Source organism: Podarcis tiliguerta (assembly GCF_965153285.1).
Source record: "Podarcis tiliguerta genome assembly, chromosome: 16".
In the NCBI taxonomy this organism is placed as follows: domain Eukaryota; kingdom Metazoa; phylum Chordata; class Lepidosauria; order Squamata; family Lacertidae; genus Podarcis; species Podarcis tiliguerta.
Window position 1 is genome coordinate 8,050,370 of NC_139549.1, and position 21,869 is coordinate 8,072,238.

At 51.1% G+C, this 21,869-nt stretch overlaps 1 protein-coding gene across 3 annotated transcripts in view; it reads right to left on the reverse strand.

Annotated features, from left to right (window-relative positions):
- Positions 1-7,825: 7,825 nt before the first annotated feature.
- INTS3 (integrator complex subunit 3) overlaps positions 7,826-21,869 on the reverse strand; it is a 95,681-nt gene continuing 81,637 nt past the window's right edge. For all 3 annotated transcript variants that reach the window (XM_083416503.1, XM_083416504.1, XM_083416505.1), the window contains 5 exons: positions 18,816-18,983; positions 13,566-13,666; positions 12,495-12,567; positions 10,357-10,513; positions 7,826-9,034 (listed from right to left, as the gene is read on the reverse strand). In XM_083416503.1, the coding sequence (XP_083272629.1) occupies positions 8,957-9,034; positions 10,357-10,513; positions 12,495-12,567; positions 13,566-13,666; positions 18,816-18,983 (577 nt within the window). In that variant the 3' untranslated portion in view covers positions 7,826-8,956. The remainder of the gene's footprint in view (positions 9,035-10,356; positions 10,514-12,494; positions 12,568-13,565; positions 13,667-18,815; positions 18,984-21,869) is intronic.

Here is a 21,869-nt window from a genome sequence, read left to right on the forward strand (position 1 = left end):
TCACTGCCTCCCACAGTTTGGTCAAACTCATGCTGGTAGCTTCGAGAACACTGTCCCACCATCTCGTCCTCTGTCCTCCCCTTCTCCTTGTGCCCTCCATCTTTCCCAACATCAGGGTCTTTTCCAGGGAGTCTTCTCTTCTCATGAGGTGGCCAAAGTTTTGGAGCCTCAGCTTCAGGACCTGTCCTTCCCCTGAGCACTCAGGGCTGATTTCCTTCAGAATGGAGAGGTTGGATCTTCTTGCAGTCCATGGGACTCTCAAGAGTCTCCTCCAGCACCAGAATTCAAAAGCATCAATTCTTCGGCGATCAGCCTTCTTTATGGTCCAGCTCTCACTTCCATACATCACTACTGGAAAAACCAGAGCTTTAACTATACGGACCTTTGTTGGCAAGATTGTGTCGGCAATACTGAGCTTAAATGGACCAAAATGCAACTTCTTTAGGCTCCCATTTAAAGCAGCTTTCATAACAACCATGAGACCCTGGAATTTGCTCTTTAGAGGAAGGACTGTCACTCATTGGTAGGGCACCCGCCTTCCATGCAGAAGGTTTCAGGTTCAATGCCAGCATCTCCCAGTAGGGTTGGAAGAGACCCCATCTGAAATCTCAGAGAGCTGCTGCCAGTCCGTGTAGACAATACTGAGCTCGATGGACCAATGGTGTGGACTATGCAGAGTTAGACAAATTAACAGGAAGGATTCGAAACCGGCGGGACCAGAATTTTACCAAAGACTGGAGTAAATTTACAAACTAGATGAAAAGTAGTTGTGATGATCAGACGACGTTTGCAGGTTTGCAAGAAGTTCTGTGACGAGTATTGTTGGAAATATTGTAAAAATGGAAAAGGAGAGATGATAAGTTAAGGGAGGTAAAGACAATATAAAATTAAGTAATGCATAAAAAGAGGTTAGGACGGAAGATCATCGGAGGTGCTGATGGAAGTCCAAAAAAAGTGTATTTGCAATAATTTGTGTAGTACGTTTTATAATTTGTATGTTAAAATTAATAAAAATGTATATTAAAAAAATAGATGGACCAACGGTGTGACTTCCATGTTGAGTTGGAAGCAGAATGTTGGACCGGGTGGGCCTTTGAAGAACAGGCCTCCTCTCCTCAAAGCCACTTGCCATTTATAGCTAATGTTTTAGAGGAGGGACAGGGGACTCCTCCGGGTAGTGATAGACAGCAGCTCCTAGCCAGCACGCCTAGTGGTCAGGAATGGGCTCCTTTGGGAGGAGGGGGTTGGATATAAATTTATTTTTTTAAAAACCTAGCAACATCTGGAGGGCCGCAATATTCCCCCATCCCCTGGCTTTGGAGAATTCAAACCACTTCTGTGCATCAGTTCAGCAAGTCTTACAATGAGCCTGCAAGGTAGGCTGACGGGACCCAATATCCGTGGGAGGAGAGAGAAATTGGGTGCTACCTTGTGGCTCCAGGCAGAACAACGCAACCCTGGGTTTAAGGTGGAATTAAGCCTCGGGTTTCCAAGCTAGACATGCGGAGAGGCATATGTCAACATTCGTTCCTGAGGGCAGCCCTGTAAAAACTCTCAAGTGGCAATTTATTTTAAAGAAGGCAGGGAGGGTGCACGCCAGAGAGATATAGGGCACCCTTCCCCAGATGTTTCCAGATGTTTGGGGCTACAGCTCCTGTAATTCCTGGCCATTAGCAGCGCTGGCTGGCGCCAACAGGGAGGACATTCCAAGACCTATGGAGGGCACTGGGTTACTGGCCAGGGCGTTACAGAAACCTATAGCTATTCGCCTCTTTTATATACTGAGTCACACAGAGACTCTGGTGCTATGAGCCTTTGCTTAAAAGATCCAGCAAGATTGCAGTCCTTGTGAATAATTGTTGGCATCTGTCTGTCTCGAGAGACAATGGAGTGCACCTCCAGGGGTGATGTCTAACCACTGGAGAATCTTGGCCTGCTGTGGCTGCAGAGACCAGTAACTCAGAACTTGTTTTTGCTGCTTTAGCAGCACGAGAGTGACTGCCCCGAGGCACAAGCCTGGGCAGTGTGTCTGGAGGTCCTGGGCTGACCAAACGACAAGACCCCCCTCTCAGCCTCGCGGATGTGGACCAAAGGAAAGCAGAGCAAGACATTTGGGCACCAGCTTGGCTGCAGGAGTTGCCGAAAGGAGGTGTACAAGACGCCGCTCAACAGTCTTAGGGACTCCACCCTCGATTTGTGTAGGGTTTTCTCCTGACAGCAGCTACTACTATGCCATAAGATCCACTGTCCTGTGAGCTCGTATATGAGTTTGTACTACTGATGAAGCCCAGGACGGCGAAACAAGGCTAATATTCCGGAAATCCTTGTCTTAGACTCTGTGAAAGGGTTCTGTGGAACTGCAACAACCTTTCGTGTGGAATGTTGGACACTATGAACAGACAGGTGGAATAGACACTTACACATATATGGACCGTATGCATGAACTGATTAGAGAATGAACTGATCCACTGGGTCTTCTACTTTTTTCGTTGAACTTTATGAGCTACTTCTGTTGAAATCTACAATTCAATACAATGAATGTTGTTGTTGTTTAGTCGTTTAGTCGTGTCCAACTCTTCATGACCCCATGGACCAGAGTACGCCAGGCCCTCCCGTCTTCCACTGCCTCCCGCAGTTTGGTCAGACTCATGTTAGTAGCTTCGAGAACACTGTCCAACCATCTCGTCCTCTGTCGTCCCCTTCTCCTTGTGCCCTCCATCTTTCCCAGCATCAGGGTCTTTTCCAGGGAGTCTTCTCTTCTCATGAGGTGGCCAAAGTATTGGAGCCTCAGCTTCAGGATCTGTCCTTCCAGTGAGCACTCGGGGCTTATTTCCTTCAGAATGGAGAGGTTTGATCTTCTTGCAGTCCATGGGACTCTCAAGAGTCTCCACCTGCACCATAATTCAAAAGCATCCATTCTTCGGCGATCAGCCTTCTTGATGGTCCAGCTCTCACTTCCATACATCACTACTGGGAAAACCAGAGCTTGAACTATACGGACCTATGTTGGCAAGGTGATGTCTCTGCTTTATACAATGAATAGTATATATTATTTTTTCAAATGCACAGCCGGTTATGTCTGGTGTGTTTATTGAATGTTTCACGTAACCAGAGGTTTGTTGTTGTTTTGGGTTTTCTCCTGAGCCTTTTCTTCTCCTGAAACTATCCCGCAAGGCAGCAGAGGTTTATGACCAGAGATTTCCTTCTCCTGGGTGGGTGACTTTCCCAGGTCAGCGAGCCCCATCTGCCTCTCACTTCCCTCTACAGCACGAGCAAAACCCGCCTTCTTGACCGTTGGACCCACCATTGCTCTCGTTCGCTCAATTTGCCTGTCTTCGCATGCAGGGGCAGCCCCTAACTCACGGAGGGTTTGAGGTTCATTGGCTCCGCTCACCTGGTTGAGCCGGCCAGTCGAAGCCGTTTCCTGGGGTGTGGCCGCTGTTGCATGCCAACAGCTTCTGGGAGCCACAGCTGAGAGCTGAGTGCACCAAAGGTGGACAAACTGTCAATAATAATAATAATAATAATAATAATAATTTATTATTTATACCCCGCCCATCTGGCTGGATTTCCCCAGCCACTCTGGGCAGCTTCCAACAAAACGCTAAAATACAATAACCTATTGAACATTAAAAGCTTCCCTAAACAGGGCTGCCTTCAGATGTCTTCTGAAAGTTTAGTAGTTATTTTTCTCTTTGACATCTGGTGGGAGGGTGGGTGCCACTACTGAGAAGGCCCTCTGCCTGGTTCCCTGTGACTTGGCTTCTCGCAGCGAGAGAACCGCCAGAAGGCCCTTGGCGCTGGACCTCTGTCCAGGCGGAACGATGGAGGTGGAGACGCTCCTTCAGGTATACTGGACCAAGGCCGTTTAGGGCTTTAAAGGTTAGCACCAACACTTTGAATTGTGCTCGGAAACGTACTGGGAGCCAGTGTAGGTCTTTCAAGACCGGTGTTGAGTATGACATGTCCCCCACCAGAGGTACCGTCCCTCCCAAGAAAAAGAAAAGGCTGATTTAAATAGGAATCTAGTCAGGTCCATTTCATTCAGCACTGCTTACATGAACTGGCACCAGCTCACCAGGGTTTCAGAAATGAGCTTTTCTGGGAGCTGGCGCTGTGCGGACTACAGGTGGTCAGTGGGCTGGTGGGCACCGGGTGCAGAGACTGCTGCAAAGATGAGGACCGAGTGGGCGACAGGGGTCTTTGAGGGACCCAGCTGGGCTGGACTCTCACCCGCAACGTGCACACTCCGTCCAAGCGCCCCCTGAGAGCCAGTGTGGTGTAGTGGTTAAGAGCGGTAGTCTCGTAATCTGGGGAACCGGGTTCGCGTCTCCGCTCCTCCGCATGCAGCTGCTGGGTGACCTTGGGCCAGTCACACTTCTCTGAAGTCTCTCAGCCTCACTCCCCTCACAGAGTGTTTGTTGTGGGGGAGGAAGGGAAAGGAGAATGTTAGCCGCTTTGAGACTCCTTCGGGTAGTGATAAAGCGGGATATCAAATCCAAACTCTTCTCTTCTTCTTCTCCCAAACCACAGCCCGTCACCACACACTTCTCATCTCTACGGTTTGCAAAAGTCGGAATAAACCAGCTCTCTCCCCGTAAAGAGGGGGGGGGGGAGAAATGAGCTTTTCTTGCCCCTACCTGAAGATATCGGGGATTAAACTTAGGCCTATTTGCGTAGAAAGTACATGTTCTGCCACTGGGTCTCGTTTGGCCTGTGCCCTAGAAAGAAAATTGAGATTCTAGCCCTGGGGGTTGACTTAAAACAGGAAGAAAAGGAGCTTCCTGATAGAGTAGATTAACTGCAAACAGCTCTCCAGAGTTTTAGACAGGTAACCTGTCTCACGGCCTACCTGCAGATGTCAGGAATTGAACGCGGGGCCTTCTGCATGCAAAGGAGGGGTTCAAGACCCTTCCCTTGAAAAAGAAAAAGAATGTAAGGTTCTAGTCCTCATGTTGTTCTGAATAATGGGCCATGGGTCTTCGGGGTTCCAGGCAGGGGTCACTTCCTAGCCCTATCTGCAGCTTGAACCTGGAACCTTCTGCCACTGAGTTTTGGTGCATTCCTAAAGATACGACGAGGCCCTCACATTTCTGGATAAAGGGCCGATTTAAAAAAGAATAGAGGAATCCGCCTTATACCAAACCAGCCGCTTGGTCCAGCTTAGCTCAGTGTTGTCTACAAAATGGCATCGTCTCCATGTTTTCAGGCCGAAGTCTTTACCAGTCCTACCCGGAGACGTCGGGAATCGATGCTCAGTGGCGCTTCCCCACTGACCTGCCAGCAGCGCGAAGAAAACAACCAGCCCTAACCTTTCCCCTACTTAAAGGCAGTTTGGGGGAGTTTTTTTGGTTCCCCGCCGCCTCTGGGCAAAGCTTCCTCCATCACTATGAGTTGCAGATGTTTTGAGGAATGGAAAGCAGGAACCGCAAGAGAAATACCCCCGTTTCCGCCCTTCCCCTGCCGCCTCCTTAGGTGTTTCCAGCAGGCAGACATTCCTTTGGTACAAATGACTTGCTTGGCGCAAGCCAGAACTCGCTGGGAAACTGGAAAGCTGCGGAAAGTGTGAAGCTTTTCCCCCTCGGCCGTAAATCTAGAACTTCAAGCGAAAGATACAAGGAGAATCTTCTAGGTTCTGCGAGATCACATTCACCCAGTGCTATACCAGCTGCACTGGCTCCCAGTGGAGTACAGGATCAGGTTTAAGGTGCTGGTTTTAACCTTTAAAGCCCTATATGGCCTAGGACCCTCATACCTATGGGACCGCCTCTCCTGGTATGCCCCACGGAGGACCTTACGGTCTTCAAACAAAAACATCCTGAAGGTCCCAGGCCACAGAGAGGTTAGGCTGGCCTCAACTAGAGCCAGGGCTTTTTCGGCTGTGGCTCCGATCTGGTGGAACACTCTGTCACAAGAGACTAGGGCCCTGCGGGACTTGACATCTTTCCGCAGGGCCTGCAAGGCAGAGCTGTTCCACCAGGCCTTTGGCCAGGGCACAGCCTGACTCCCTCCTTTGGCAATCCTCACAGAACTCTAGCCCAATGGTTGCCATTAATTTGATTTGAACTGATTTTATAATGAAATGATTTTAGAATGTTGTGCTATTTTACTGTTGTTAGCTGCTCTGAGCCTGGCTTCGGCTGGGGAGGGCAGGATATAAATAAAATTATTTATTATTATTATTATTATTATTATTATTATTATTATTAGGTGCCGCAGCCGACTTAAGAACGCAGGTTGAGCCAGGCTGGCCAAAGAGGCCAGCATCCTGCCCCTAAGGACCTAGGAATCCAGATAGACTGCTCTGGAGCTGGAGGTTCTGTAAGAGCATCCGAAGAGCCCAGCTGCAGGATCAGGTCAATGGACTGCCTGGCCCAGCATCCTGCTCTCTCACAGTGGCCAAATGCCTCTAAGGACCTAGGAATCTAAGATAGACTATCCCTGGAGCTGGAGGTTCCATAAGGAACACATCAGGAAAAGCTTTCTGAGCGTAAGAGCTGTTTGACACCAGAATGGACTCCCTTGGGAGGTTGTGAACTCTTTTCCCCCTTGGAGGTTTTTAAGGCCATCCGCCACGGATACTTGAGCTGGGATTCCTGCACTGCAGGGGGCTGGACTAGATGAGCTTTGGAGTCCCTTCCAATTCTACAATTCTGTGTTTCTAAGGGCATCAGAAGAGCCCGACTGCTGGATCAGGCCAATGGGCCAGCTTAGCTCAGCACCCTTCTCCCACAAGCGGTCAAACGGATACCCCAGGTACAAGAGGGACTCTCCACCAACAGCAGAGCTGGAACGCAGCCGTATTGGCTGGGAGCTGCCGAAGCGATGTGGTAGGCAAGCAAGCTCCCTGCTTTATTTTCGACTCGGGCCTTGAATCTGAGCCAGCTCTGAAGAAACCGCTCTGGGCCAAAACCTCAGGAATGTAAGGCGATACAAACCCGAGAGCTCGTCGGAGGGTGTGAAGTTCTGTCGCTCCAGCATTTTCCCACACGGCACGTAGAAGGTACCGCGGTTTGATCCCATGCATCTCCGAGGCTGGGGGTGTGGTGGAAAGCAGGTCTCAAAACCCCAGAGAGCCACTGCCAGCCTGTGCAGACAGTAATGGGCTAGATTGGCCAATGGCCTGACTTGCCCAACTTCCCATGCCCCGATTTAAATCAGAACCATGAGGACTGGGTCCTTGTTTTGTTTTTAAGGGGAAGGTACAGAGCAAAGAAGGGACGCGGGTGGCGCTGTGGGTTAAACCACAGAGCCTAGGACTTGCCGATCGGAAGGTCAGCGGCTCGAATTCCCGTGATGGGGTGAGCTCCTGTTGCTCGGTCCCTGCTCCTGCAAACCTAGCAGTTCGAAAGCACCTCAAAGTGCAAGTAGATAAATAGGTACCGCTCCGGCGGGAAGGTAAACGACATTTCCGTGCGCTGCTCTGGTTCGCCAGAAGCGGCTTAGTCCTGCTGGCCACATGACCCGGAAGCTGTATGCAGGCACCCTCGGCCAATAAAGCGAGATGAGCGCTGCAACCCCAGAGTTGGTCACGACTGGACCTAATGGTCAGGGGTCCCTTTACCTTTACCTTTCAGAGCAAAGAGGTAGAGTTGAGCTGGGTTCAATCCATTCTGGTGGGAGAAACCTTTGCCTGAAACTTTGGGCGACCCCCCCTGCCAGTCAAACACCTTCCGGGCGGCCAAATAACCCCCCCCCCCTTTCGTGCCGATTGTATGCTCTGCTCTGGAAGCTGTAAAAGGACTTAAGGCACCCCCTGCCCAAAGACCAGAGCCCCCCCACCCGTGCAGCACAGCACACAAACACGAGTCCAAAACAGGTGAACTTGTACAAAAAACATGTTGACAGTTTTTATTGTCTCTTTTAAAAACCACTTAAAAATGATAATCTCTCAGTGGGTAGGCGGGGAATTAAAAATATAACTACCATCTCGTCTCGCTCGCCTGTCGCTGAGTCGGTTGCTCCCACCACCATCGCCTCCCCTTCCCGCCCCCCCTAACCCTGTGAGAGGGGGTTCTCAGGAAGGAGGGGGGCCGCTTCTCAAAAAGCTGGCCGGGAGGATGTGGGGCAGGGCAAGGGGGGGGGGCCTTCCTTCATGCCGACAGCCTAGCAGTCATTTCTTCGTATGGCTGAGGGGGGTGTCGTTTTGAGGCAGGAACGGGGCAGCGAGGCTTCTCTGGCTGTCGTACGCGGAAGGGCAGGGAGGCCGCAGAAAGGAAAGCCTCCTTGCCCCCCCCCAACCTCCCTGGGAAGTGGAGTGGGGGGAGTGTTTGAGGCTTTGGGGTGGTTAACCGGAATGTTCTCTGTGTGGAGAAAATGGCCTTTCTTTTTCTCTCTCTCTCTCTGGAGGTGGAAGGGCACACACACGACAAGCTTGGGGTTGGGTGGGGAGGAAGGGCCTCTGACGTTGTGGGGGGGGGGGACGATGCCAGGAAAAGCCTGGCACGGCTCCGAAATAACCCCCCCCGCCCCTCCTCACATTTCCAGCCCCACTCCCGGTTCTCCCCGCCGGAAGCAGCACTGACGGGAGTAACGCCGGTTCACACCATTTATTTACATTTCGGAGAGAAGAGGGGAGCCCTCTCTCTGGCGCCGCTGCCCGCGGAATGAAGTGGCCCCCGCACCGCCAAGGACAGGCCTGAGGAAAACCACCCGCGTCGTCCCCTCCGCCCGCGGCCACCGTACAAAAGGCGGGCAGGCGAGGATGGGTGGCGACGCCGGGGGGCAGAGAGTGTCTCGCAGGCACGGGGAGCGGGCCAGAGGCTGTAACGGTGCCAAGGTGGGGGGGGGGGGAAGGGGGCGCCCATGCGTCCCAAGTCCCGCCGGCGCCCCTCTTTAGAGAGCATTGTCCTCGCTGCCGATGGTGACTCCGGCCGGCCGCTCCAGATCCGCTCTCTGCCGCTGCCTGCGGTCACCCTGGGAGCCGCTAGCGACAAGGCGGTCCTGCCCGCCCCCCTCAGTCACTGTCTGATCCAACCGCTGAGGAGCCTTTCCTCTTCCGCTTGGTGGGCTTGGGTTTTGTGTCTTCCTCCTCCTAAGAGCAAAGAAAGCCTTGTTTCAATGATATGTAAGTGGAATCTTAAACACCAAACGATCTGATTAAAGTGCACAAGGATGTGTCAAGTAATCGTTGGAAGCGTAAACATATCACATTTTTAAATTTTAAATTTATTGGTTGTACATTGTTTTAAATGTTTGCTTTCCTTCTGGGATTGTAACCCCAAGTGTGTTTTATAAGCTGGTCTCCGACCATAATAAATTATCTATCTATCTATCTATCATCTATCTATCTATCTACCTCCCTCCCTACCTACCTAAGGGTCTGTTTTTTTCTCTTTCCCCCAAATATGGTGGACATGTAAAAAAGCTAAAGGCTCTGGGGGAATGATTCATTATGAATGTTCAAATTGGTTATTCCTGAAAGTCCTGAAGCTTTTCTCTTCAGGATAATAGGGATGAAGGTCCCGAAAAAGATGGTTAAAATATTTATAGATGCAACAACAGCCAGAATCCTCTAAGCGCAGAAATGGAAAGGAGGCGCAGTACCAGTCAAAGAGGAACGGCGTCAAAAGTTAACGGTCTATGCAGAAATGGTGAAATGGACAGCAAAAACGAGAGATAAGAGAGGCGAACTGTTTGTGGAAGAGTGGAGACCCTTTTCGGAATATTTGAAGAACTGTTACGAGTCAAATGAAAACGCGGCCAAGGTTTGAATTATGAGCAGGGGGACGAAAACAAGGATAAGGGAGATAGAGGATAATTGTATTGAAGTATGTCATAGAAAGCAGTAGGTACAAGATAGGAATAAAAACATTATGAAAATAAGGGTGGGTAGCCCAAATTTGAGAGAAAACAGAGATTGAAATGTAAGTAAATTTGTAAAACCTGTGAAAATCAATAAATATGAGAGAGAGAGAGAGTGAAAGAAAGAAAGAAAGAAAGAAAGAAAGAAAGCTTTGTTTCAAGGGGGTGGGAGAAGGAAACTCTTTTCAGCCCGAGTCTCACATTCCCTCGGAGGCAAACATTCTGCATTCCAGCCACGAAAAAGTCAAGGGGCTTCTATACACAGAACCTGCTTTCTCCATGCAATAACTGGCATGATCACAGGCCAAGGGCACATTCCAGCCGGGCAAGAGCGCTCGGGGATGGCGACAGGAAAGTCCCAAGGGCCGGAACAGAGAGGTTGGGGGCCACATTTGGGAACCCTGGGCCGGAGGTTCCCCGCTGCTGCTATGTTTATTTATGAAAAGCATTTGCGCACCACAATTTATACATCGCCGCATCGGGGCACCATGCGGCACCAAAGCATCCCGTATACCCACGTAACCCAGCCCCCGCCGCAAAGGCTCCGCTCACCGAGGCGCTGCTGGAGGCAGACTCTTCCTCGTTGTTGACGGGCTGCGCCGCGTTCTTCCGGCTGCGGGGGCTGGAGACGGTGGCTTTCCGGCGGCTCTTTGGAGGCTTGCTGGAGGAGTCCTCGTACTCTTCGGCCAGGGAGAAGAGGTCGCTGAACCTGGGGAGGGGAGATGGCACAGGGTGGGTCCACGGGCTGTGCAAGAAGCTCTGCACCCAAGAGCATTTTCAGGTTTGGGGGTGGTGCCAGGTCAGGGACTGCCGGGGTCTCCCTTGAGCTCGACCTGGAAGCTGCGGCGAGAATGCTGCAGGAGGATGCGAGGTCTTCAGCACCTCAGCTCAGAGATCCGCACCGGTTCTCAATTTGCTGTTCATATACAGTCATATACAGTATACAGAGGGACACGGGTGGCGCTGTGGGTTAAACCACAGAGCCTAGGACTTGCCAATCAGAAGGTCGGCGGTTCGAATCCCCACGACGGGGTGAGCTCCCGTTGCTCGGTCCCAGCTCCTGCCAACCTAGCAGTTCGAAAGCACCTCAAAGTGCAAGTAGATAAATAGGTACCCCTCCGGTGGGAGGGTAAACAGCGTTTCCATGCGCTGCTTTGGTTCACCAGAAGCGGCTTAGTCATGCTGGCCACATGACCCGGAAGCTGTATGCCGGCTCCCTTGGCCAGTAAAGCGAGATGAGCTCCACAATCCCAGAGTTGGTCACAACTGGACCTAATGGTCAGGGGTCCCTTTACCTTTTACCTTATACAGTCATACCTCTTGTTACGTTTGCTTTAGGTTAAATCTTTTCAGGTTGCGTCCTGCGGCAACCCAGAAGTAACGGAACGGGTTATTTCCGGGTTTCGCCACTCGCATATGCGCAGACGCTCAAAATGATGTCACACGGATGCGCAAAAGCAGCAAATTGCAACCCGCGCAGGTGCAGGTTGTGTTCTGCTCAGGTTGCAAATGGAGCTCCGTTCGCAACCAGAGGTACCACTGTGTTTGCTTAACCATTTGGGGGCCTATTTACGAGCAAGGCAGTCTTTAAGCCAACTTGACTACAGAACTGGCACCATCCTAGGTGCCACATAATGCTCATTCCACATTGGTAAGCCATCAATCCTTTAGCGAGGCGACACCTACACTTCGGAACTCCCTACAGATCGACCTCAGGTTGGCACCTTCTTTGGCTGGGCTCTTTTCTGCGCTTGCTAAAAACATATTTTTTGTACAGGCAAGTCTGTCCCAACGGGCAGAACGTTGACCCGTGTTTTAATCTGGTTTTTAAGCCTATCGTTGGTTTTAATTAGTATTTCTTTGAACATCTTAAATTTTTGCTTTTGCTATTAATTTTGTTTTATCCTTCTTTTGGGAAACTGCTTTGAGGTTGTTGGGTTTTTTTAAAAAACAAAGAAGTGGTGAATAGATTTTACAAAATAAAAACACATAAGTGAAAGATTAAGGTAAAGGGACCCCTGACCATTAGGTCCAGTCACAGACGACTCTGGGGTTGCAGTGCTTATCTCGCTTTATTGGCCGAGGGAGCCGGCGTACAGCTTCCGGGTCATGTGGCCAGCACGACTAAGCTGCTTCTGGCGAACCAGAGCAGCACATGGAAACGCCGTTTACCTTCCTGCCAGAGTGGTACCTATTTATCTACTTGCACTTTGACGTGCTTTTGAACTGCTAGGTGGGCAGGAGCTGCGACCAAGCAACGGGAGCTCACCCCGTGGCGGGGATTCGAACCGCCGACCTTCTGATCGGCAAGCCCTAGGCTCTGTGCTTTAGACCACAGCGCCACCCGTGTCCCCATAAGTGAAAGATTACTTGTTCCTTTTTCTGGTTTGCTCGCTTGGAGAGTGAAACAGCAGCAGCAGCAGGGCTCAGGGATTGTGGAACGATGCCGCCCCACATGCTGCCCCTGCTTTGGGGGAGAGAAGCAAGTTCTACACCCTTCCCTTCCGGCCCTACAAGCAAACCTCTACTCGGCTCAGTCTGCATGGCAAGACTTTCTTCTCCATTCTCTCCTGCTCACTTGCTCTCCTTTGGAAAGGAGGGCACCCTCTTTTTTCTGAGCCCCATACAGTACCAAGGAAAGCCTTCGCCCATCCCTCCCACAAATGCACACACAAGAGACGGGCACTCACTTCATCTTGTGGGCTTCGTCGCAGCTGGCCTGGACGTGCTGGAGGGCCTGCAGGATGGGGGTTTGGCTGAAAACTGCCGGGGAATCGGAAGGAAAAAACACCAGGAAGTAAGTGAAATGAAATTTTAAGAAAACATGGCGGCTTCACATCCTTGCAACATGCATATCCAAGAGGACCGCAGGATGAATGGCATAGATGGGGGCTTTTTTAACACTAAGTCACTTGCATGCGTAAGAGCCCAGGACTACTGCAATGCGCTCTACGTGGGGCTACCTTTGAAGGTGACCCAGAAACTGCAATTAATCCAGAATGCAGCAGCTAGAATGGGGACTGGGGACTGGGCGCCGGGACCACATAACACCGGTCCTGAGAGATCTGCATTGGCTCCCAGTACGTTTCCGAGCACAATTCAAAGTGTTGGTGCTGACCTTTAAAGCCCTAAACGGCCTCGGTCCTGTATATCTGAAGGAGAGTCTCCACCCCCATCATTCTGCCCAGACACTGAAGTCCACCTCTGAGGGCCTACTGGCGGTTCCCTCATTGCGAGAAGTGAGGTTACAGGGAACCAGACAGATGGCCTTCTCAGTAGTGGCACCCACCCTGTGGAACACCCTCCCTTCAGATGTGAAGGAAATAAGCAGCTAGCCTATCTTTAAAAGACATCTGAAGGCAGCCCTGTTTAGGGAATTTTTAATATTTAATGCTGTACTGTTTTTAACATTTGATTGGGACCTTCTGCCTGCATTCAGCTATGGTCCTGCACTTACAATTCAGACAAGAGTTTAGTCCTCGTGATCTTAAATAAGAGTGCTGGTTTAGACTGGAAGCTGGCTTATATTGAGTCAGGCGTTTGGTCCACCTAGCTGAGCGCTGTCTACATCAGGCATAGGCAAACTTGGCCCTCTAGATGTTTTGGGACTACAACTCCCATCATCCCTAGCTAACAGGACCAGTGGTCAGGGATGATGGGAGTTGTAGTCCCAAAACAACTGGAGGGCCGAGTTTGCCTATGCCTGGTCTACATCAACTGGCATCAGCTCTCTGTGGGGGAGTCTTTAAAGAGGCACTTACAGTTCTGTTTGGTGTTGGTGAGGTTCAGGCGCAGGTTGTCGAGGTGCTCCAGGATCTGTTCCAAGGTGAGCTGGGCGAGTTTGCTGCTGGAACTGCGCAAGCTGGAAGCAAAGAGCCAGAGAAAGGAAGGGGGGAAAGAGAGAGAACGCAGGCAGGGTCATTAGAAACGGGCTTCTAACATTTCGCATGGAACGCAACGGCAAAAGACTCAGAACCCTGGGAGCGCCTGCTTGCTTCCCCCTCCTACAACTTACAACGAACGCACCAAGTATCTAGCCCTCATGAAGGCATGAGTTAAGAACGTAAGAAGCACTTTGATGGCCCATCTAGTCCAGCTGCCTGTTCCCACAGCAGACCCCCAGGGGCTGCAGTGGAAGCACGCGAGCGGGGCCTGAGAGCAGCAGCAGCAGCAGCACTCCTCACTTTCGATTCTTAAAGGTAAAGGGACCCCTGACCACTAGGTCCAGTCGTGGCCGACTCTGGGGTTGCGGCGCTCATCTTGCTTTATTGGCTGAGGAAGCTGGCGTACAGTCATGTGGCCAGCATGACTAAGCCGCTTCTGGCGAACCAGAGCAGCCCATGGAAACGCTGTTTACCTTCCCGCCGGAGCGGTACCCATTTATCTACTTGCACTGGTGTGCTTTCGAACTGCTAGGCTGGCAGGAGCAGGGATTGAGCAACGGGAGCTCACTCCGTCGTGGGGATTCGAACCGCCGACCTTCTGATCGGCAAGCCCTAGGCACTATGGTTTAACCGATAGCACCACCAGCGTCCCTCCAATTCAATTCTTAGGAGCTAGGGAATTCTTAGGAGCTAGGGAAAAAACTGGGCAGGAGCAGTAGCCGCCGTCCTGTGGATTTCCCACTTGCTTATTTTGGCTTCTTATGTTCGGGGGAAGGGGCGCCACCCGTTTTTAAAATAAGCTCCATTCGAGTTGCTTAGCTGGAGAAGGAACTCCACTAGATGTCGTCCTTGGTCTGTGAATGTTAGAAGGATCTCCTTGTTCTCTGAATGAATGGCTGCATGCTGTGTGTCTCTGTGTGTGTCCTGCTTTGGGAAATGTCTTGCCATGAACCCAGGAAGCCCCCTGGGACCACGCAAAGGCGATGCTCTAGCTCTGAGTTGTGAAGGAAAAGGTTTTCCTCCCTCCTAACACTAAGGTCCGTATAGTTAAAGCTATGCTTTTCCCAGTAGTGATGTATGGAAGTGAGAGCTGGACCATAAAGAAGGCTGATCACCGAAGAATTGATTATTTTGAGTTATGCTGCTGGAAGGAGACACTTGAGAGTCCCATGGACTGCAAGAAGATCAAACCTCTCCATTCTTAAGGAAATCAGCCCTGAGTGCTCACTGGAAGGACAGATCCTGAAGCTGAGGCTCCAAGACTTTGGCCACCTCATGAGAAGAGAAAACTCCCTGGAAAAGGCCCTGATGTTGGGAAATATGGAGGGCACAAGGAGAAGGGGACGACAGAGGACGAGATGGTTGGACAGTGTTCTCAAAGCGACCAGCATGAGTTTGACCAAACTGCGGGAGGCAGTGGAAGACAGGAGTGCCTGGCGTGCTCTGGTCCAGGGGGTCACAAAGAGTCAGACACCACTAAACAACTAAACAACAACAACAACACTAGGAGAGAGAATCTGATGAAGCTGGACGGCTCAGGTGAAAAGACTTCTTCACGGGGTGTGCAAACTGCAGAACTCGCTCCTATGGGAAAGGAGCAACCAGCTGTGGTGGCTTTGAAAGAGGACTTGGTGGGGGCAGCGATCAAGGGCAGCTTCTAGCTCAAGGCGGCACCTGTGGTTCTCCTCCCACTCCTCTTATCCTCACAACCCCATGCAGCAGGGCTAGGCTGAGAGGCGGCGCCTGACCCCAGGCTCACAAACACTGGAATTCATGGCTGAGCAGGGATTCAAACCCTGGCCTCTCCCAGATCCTAGTCTGCACTCGAAGCACGGCACCACTGCAGCCTCCCTTGGCATCTGTCATAGGGACGCAACCTGTAGCCAGGCTCTGAGCAGGCAGAGCAGGATCAGAGTCCTCCTTTGTACGAGCAAAAAGAAGGCGCCCTCCTTTTCCAGACATTGCATGGGAGTGCAGACACGAGATCCAAATGAGGAGATTTCACCCCTCCCATATCCAAGAATCTCCTGAGGAGTCTGCTGATTCTGCAGAGAGGAGGAGGCGTGTTCTGCTCTCTACTTATTCTGCTCCAGCACCACATCAAAGAGTCGGTCAGTGAGTGAGTCGGTCAGTCAGTCAGTCAGTCAGTCATTCAGTGTGTCAGAGAGAGAGTGTGTTAGAGAGAGATTGTGTGTTTAGATAAGGTTGCTGCTAAGAGCAGCTGCAGGCACTCAGTGCGGTTCAGCATTCTTTATGCTTAGACCTATTTAGCTCTGTATATAGTTGTATAATAGTTGTAGTTATAGAATAAAGAGAATATTCTACGGAGCTGCTCTCCGAGTTGTTTATATACTCTGCTAGACTCTGCTGTACTCTGCTGTGCGACAACTGTCTACTTGTGGAAGTGAATCCGGTGCTCACAACTCTAAGCTGTGAGTCCACAGCACTTTGACCTGTTCCCTAGCATAAGGTGGTCTCTGGAAGTGCTACCCAGCTCGCCTAGCCCAGTCGGGGCTGAAGTGGATGAGTCCGGTTAGTGGCACTGGCTCAAGGGCGATGCTGACACCAAATTGTTGCTCCTATGAGGCAGAGGGAGATGGTGGAGGTGAGGGATAGCTCTAGGTTCCCAGAGGGGGAGGGGACATGACCCCCTCCCGCCCTTGATCCAAGCAGAGAGCAGCAGATCTGCCTTGCCCCCTCCACAAGACAGGTGAAATCGACTCCAGGTAGCACAGAGAGGCCAGAGCCCTCCTCTCTGCATCCTTCCAAACCTCCCCACACTGCAAAAACTTCCACCTGGCTCTAATTGGGCTTGGGTTCCTGGCACAGGACCTGTCAGTCACAGCTGGGCTGCCCCCCGCAGGGAAATCTCCCAGATAAATTGCCCTGGGTTTGCAATGCAGATGTGAAGGCTGCTCAAGGAAGTGGGTCCAATTAGGAGAAGCAAAGCGAGCTGCTCTCTGCTCTCTCGGGATAAGACGATGAAAAGAGAAACACGATAGGAGGTGTGATTTTTGTCCTTTGGGAAGGGGTGGCAACGGAGGAAGATGGTGGCTGCCTTTAGGCGCCTCACCCACGGCCCATATGCTCTCTTTGCATGCGCAGATTGAGGTTTACAGCTTTCAGTATTTTTTGAAAAAGATAAACGGGACAAGCTTCTAGTCCTTATGACAGTGACATCAGATGATTAGGCCTGATATACTTTTCTTGATGCACTCAACAACAAACGTTCGCTGGGTGATTCTTGGTTCAGTTGCCCTCTCTCAGGCTAACTCAGTTCGCAGGCCCATTGTGAGGAGAAAAAAGGACAGTCCTTTGTTATTATCCTCAGAAAGGAGAGCAACACAAGAAACAAGGCAAATATGTATTGCAACAAAACCTCTGCCCATGTGTTGTATTGAAGATGAAATTATATGTAGTTCCGACATGCAGCAAAATCCCTTTGGATAGTGCGGGGGGAGAGAGATGCTTTTTGAAAATCCCTCCTGTTTTGTTTTAAACTCCTTGCATGCAGAAAGCTAGCACCTCAAACATGTGTGCCTTTTCCCTGGCACACTGTTTTTCTAGGCGCAAGTTGACATTGAGCAGATGGCCTCTGCCTGCAGCTGCAGCAGGCCTGCAGCCAAATACTCCACACAGGCAGGCAGGCAGAGCAAGAACTTGAACAGAGGTTGCCCATGTTTGCTGGAACTAACACAAGAAGAGCCTTGCAGGATCAGGGCCAATGGCCCATCCAGTCCAGACTCCTGTTCTCGCAGTGGGAAGCCCTCAAGCTGAACCCTTGAGCACTAGGGCAATTCTCCCCTCCTGTGGCTGCCAGCAGCTGGAACATCCGTCTCCGACTGCAGGACAAGAGCATAGCCATCGTGGCTAGTAGCCACTGCTGGCCTCCTCCTCCTCCTCCTCCTCCTCCTCCTCCTCCTCCTCCTCCAAGGTTTAGATGGCATGCTTACTTCTGGTATGGAAAAGCAAAAGTACATAAAGGATTCCACAACCGTTTAATAAGAAGGTCACTGTTCAAAGTATGAGAGAAATATAAAGATTTACTAGAACCAAAAACACCCTGGTGGCTATCACCTACTGAAGCACTATCACTTAAAATATTGGGGGGGGGGGGGGGAGGAGAAGGCCAACATATAGAGAGTTGCTGGTTGAACGAAAGGGAAAGTTAAATTTGAAAGAACATCTTCAAAGCTGGTTACATCATAGACAATTAAAGGATATCTTTGAGGAGGATAATAAAAAAGGCTTCTTATACAGTGGTGCCCCGCAAGACGAATGCCTTGCAAGACGGAAAACCCGCTAGACGAAAGGGTTTTCCATTTTGGAGGTGCTTCGCAAAACGAATTTCCTATGGGCTTGCTTCGCAAGACGAAAATGTCTTGCGATTCCTGGGGTTTTTTCCCTGCTCCTCACCCCCTTTTTCTAAGGCACTAAGCTGCTAATAGCCTTTTAGCAGCTAATCCGCTAATCCCTTAAGCCTTTAATAGCCGCTAATAGCCGCTAAACCGCTAATAGCGCTAATCCGCTAATGGGCTTGCTTCGCAAGACGAAAAAACCGCTAGACGAAGAGACTCACGGGACGGATTCTTTTCGTCTTGCGAGGCACCACTGTATTCGGTTTCCAGATTCCAAAAGGAAGTGATAGAAGAAAAAACAAAATTATTTTAAAAAGGCATATAACGTTCTTTTGGAGTGGGAAACCAAAGATGAAGAAGTAAAACCGGTAATGATTAAATGGGCACAAGATATAGGCCATAATATACAATTTCAGGATTGTCCAATCTGCTTTCAAAGCCATCTAGGCTGGCAGCCTGCCCTTGCTGATGTTTTCGGATGGTGCAATAAAGTTTACGGCGAGGCTGTCGCTGCATCTTGTGGCGGCGAGTTCCACAGTTTAACGACGCCGACGGGAGCTGCAGTTCGCAGCAACTCCTGGAGGGTCGAAGTGCCCCTCTCTCCTGAGCCAGGTGGAGGGAACAGCCTTGTTCTTGCTGTCGGAAAACCCCGCCTGACCTACTGCAAAATCACCCGGAGATCGACCAGGAAGTAGATCCCAATCTACCTTCCGCTCCCCACCCCCCTGGGCTGAAGCAACCTCTTCCTCCCTTCCCAGTTCTTGTTTACCTTTGGCGTTTTCGGGGAAGGCTGTTGTTCTTGATCAGGAGGGACTTGATGTGCTCGGCCAAGAGGTCGTCGTGCTTGATGCACCAGTGGCGGAGGATGCTGGTGGTGAACTGGTCGTCCGGGTGGCACGGCCGGCTGAGGACCATCTTCACCATGTCTTCGCTAGGCCTGCGGCAAAATGCATGGCTTATTGTTACTCCTGGTTTTTGTTTGTTTTTCCAAGGGGCAAGAAAACCAGGAGAACGGGAGAAGACCCATTGTCATGATTTAATAAGAGAGCCTCAGGCTTGGCAGCAGAATGTGGCCCTCCAATCCTCTCTGCCTGGCCCTTGGGAGTTCTCCGCAGGCCACGCCCCTCACCAGACTCCGCCCCCCTCAGAGGCTTCTACTGTTCTTGGAACTCTGATCCATGTTTCTCGCTTGTCTGGACAGACCGACAGGGGCGTCTGCTTAGAAACCAGCCTACTGTACAAAGATAACGTTTATTTGAACTGATTTTATAATGAACTGATTTTAGAATGTTGTATTATTTTACTGTTGTTAGCTTCTGCTGGGGAGAGCGTGATATAAATAAATTATTATTATTATTATTATTATTATTATTGTGGTAGCTCGGGTTACATACGCTTCAAGTTACATACGCTTCAGGTTACAGACTCCGCTAACCCAGAAATAGTGCTTCAGGTTAAGAACAGTTTCAGGTTAAGAACAGACCTCTGGAACGAATTAAGTGCTTAACCGGAGGTACCACTGTATTATTATTAGTTGCTCCGCCCACTTCTGCCTCTGGCCCCGCCCACCCGGCGGGCGGCCCCTGGGAAATTTGCCCATAAGGCAATGTGGCCCTCAGGGTGGAAAACATGGAGGCAGCAGCCTTAGCCGAATTAAGACCTGGATCCCGGCCAGCCAACAGATATTCTGGCTGTCACAGTTAAGCCAGCCCAGCGCGAATCCCTTAAAAATATCCCACGGAGCCAAAGGCTGCCTCAAAGGAAGGCCGGATTTTCCCAGCATGCCCCTGCTGTTGAACTCGCAGCTGGGGAGCTGCCTGAGTTTTCCTCAAGGCAGCAGGAGGCGCTGGGCTCCGGGGCGCTGCCTTCCTTTCCGGGGTTCGTTCAGCGTGGCAGGTCAGAGGAAGGGAGAGGAGAGAAAGCCTGCTCCCTGCCAGGCCCCTTATGAATAGAAATTAAAGCGCTCTCTGCGGGGCCATTGGCAAAGGTCACGCTGGGAGATCGCAGCCGCCCTGAGGGTCCGAGTCGGGGAGGAGGAAGCACAGAACAGGAGCCGCTTTCGGGAGAGAAGTCGCAGAGGGAGAAGCTGGGAAAGCAAGGCGCTGGCGGGTGCTTGGCCTCTGCCTGAAGAAGGGATTGCAACTGAAAAAACTCTACTGGATCAGACAGAAATAAAGCAAAACAAACCGTCCTGTTTCCAACAACCGTACGCTGGGGGGCTCCAAGAAACTCAGAATGGGCAGAGCTTATAGGACAGTGGTACCTCGGTTTAAGAACTTAATTCGTTCCGGAGGTCCGTTCTTAACCTGAAACTGTTCTTAACCTGAAGCACCACTTTAGCTAATGGGGCCTCCCGCTGCTGCTGCACAATTTCTGTTCTTATCCTGAGGTAAAGTTCCTAACCCGAGGTACTATTTCTGGGTTAGCGGAGTCTGTAACCTGAAGCGTCTGTAACCAGAGGTACCACTGTATTGTAGAATTGCATGGCTCTCTCTCTCTCTCTGAAATTAACGGAGCTTGATTCATATCAGTGAGTCTACTCCGAGTAGGACTACCACTGGCCACAACCCATAACTCCCCATCGTCACCTTTTGTCCTGCCAATTCAGTTATGAGCGGACCCAGTGCTAAATTAAGTAGCAACCGAGTTCCTTGCTCATCTTGGGGGTCTTCAGAACTCTTTCTGCCCCTCAGGGAGATGCAATCTGGCCCCTTTGCTGCCACAAAAATCTGTCATTGGATGAGCAGGGGGAAAGCGATAACCTCCCCACCCTGAGCTTGTTTGCAGGGATCGGCTGAGAAGAGGGGCCGAGTGCCGGCACATGCGCCAGCCGCATCCACCGTGACCCGGTGAAATAAAATGGTTAGCTGCCCCCGCTTTTAAATCTTGGTGTTTTTGCAACAGAAGGAAACTGCAGTTCTCTGAGATTCGCATTGGAACCCGCATACGGGGCTGCAGAAGACCCAACAAAGCCCCCGGCTGCAATTATCAGTGCCGGCCGTCGGAAAAGGCACGGACACCCTTGACCGCTGTTTGCCGCTGCCTCCGGGCGGGTGTACCGCGCCTGGGCAGACGATGTCTCACCTTGCTCTGAGCAGCTGCGCAGGAAATTAGGAGCCAGCTCAGGTCAAGCCAGCGACGAGATAACACACCTTCCCCGGCGCTTGGATCGCCAATTAACATTTTGGAATTGCAAGTCGGGTGCTGGGAGTGAACGCACTCTGCCTTTCGGCTTCTCATAGCTCCCCAGCCGCCGTGGCCACACGGACCCTGTCCATAACTCATTGCAATGCCGTCCTCAGCCCTAAAGGGCAATTACACGGAGCGGGGAGGCGAGAGGAGGCAGGCAAGCGATTTGCTCTGTGTGTTTGTGAAATATAGCTTTAATTTCCCACCCTCAGCTGCCGTGTGTCAAAAGTTTGGGCTTATTAAAAGCTGGAAGGCTCAGAGAGTTCTTCCCATCATGGGTAGAAGTTGTATCAGGAGACAGGGGGAACCTAGGAAGTGGCCTCATACCAAGTCGGGTGAAAACAATCCTGGAAATTGCAAAGCAGAACCTTAGGAGGGCCAGATGGAGAGGAGTAGAGGTCCGTGTGTGGCCCTTGGTTCCCTGCCCCTGCTTAGGAACACACCCAGGAGAAACATAGGTAAAGGTAAAGGGACCCCTGACCATTAGGTCCAGTCGTGGCCGACTCTGGGGTTGCGGTGCTCATCTCGCTTTACTGGCCGAGGGAGCCAGCATACAGCTTCTGGGTCATGTGGCCAGCAGGACTAAGCCGCTTCTGGTGAATCAGAGCAGCGCACGGAAATGCCGTTTACCTTC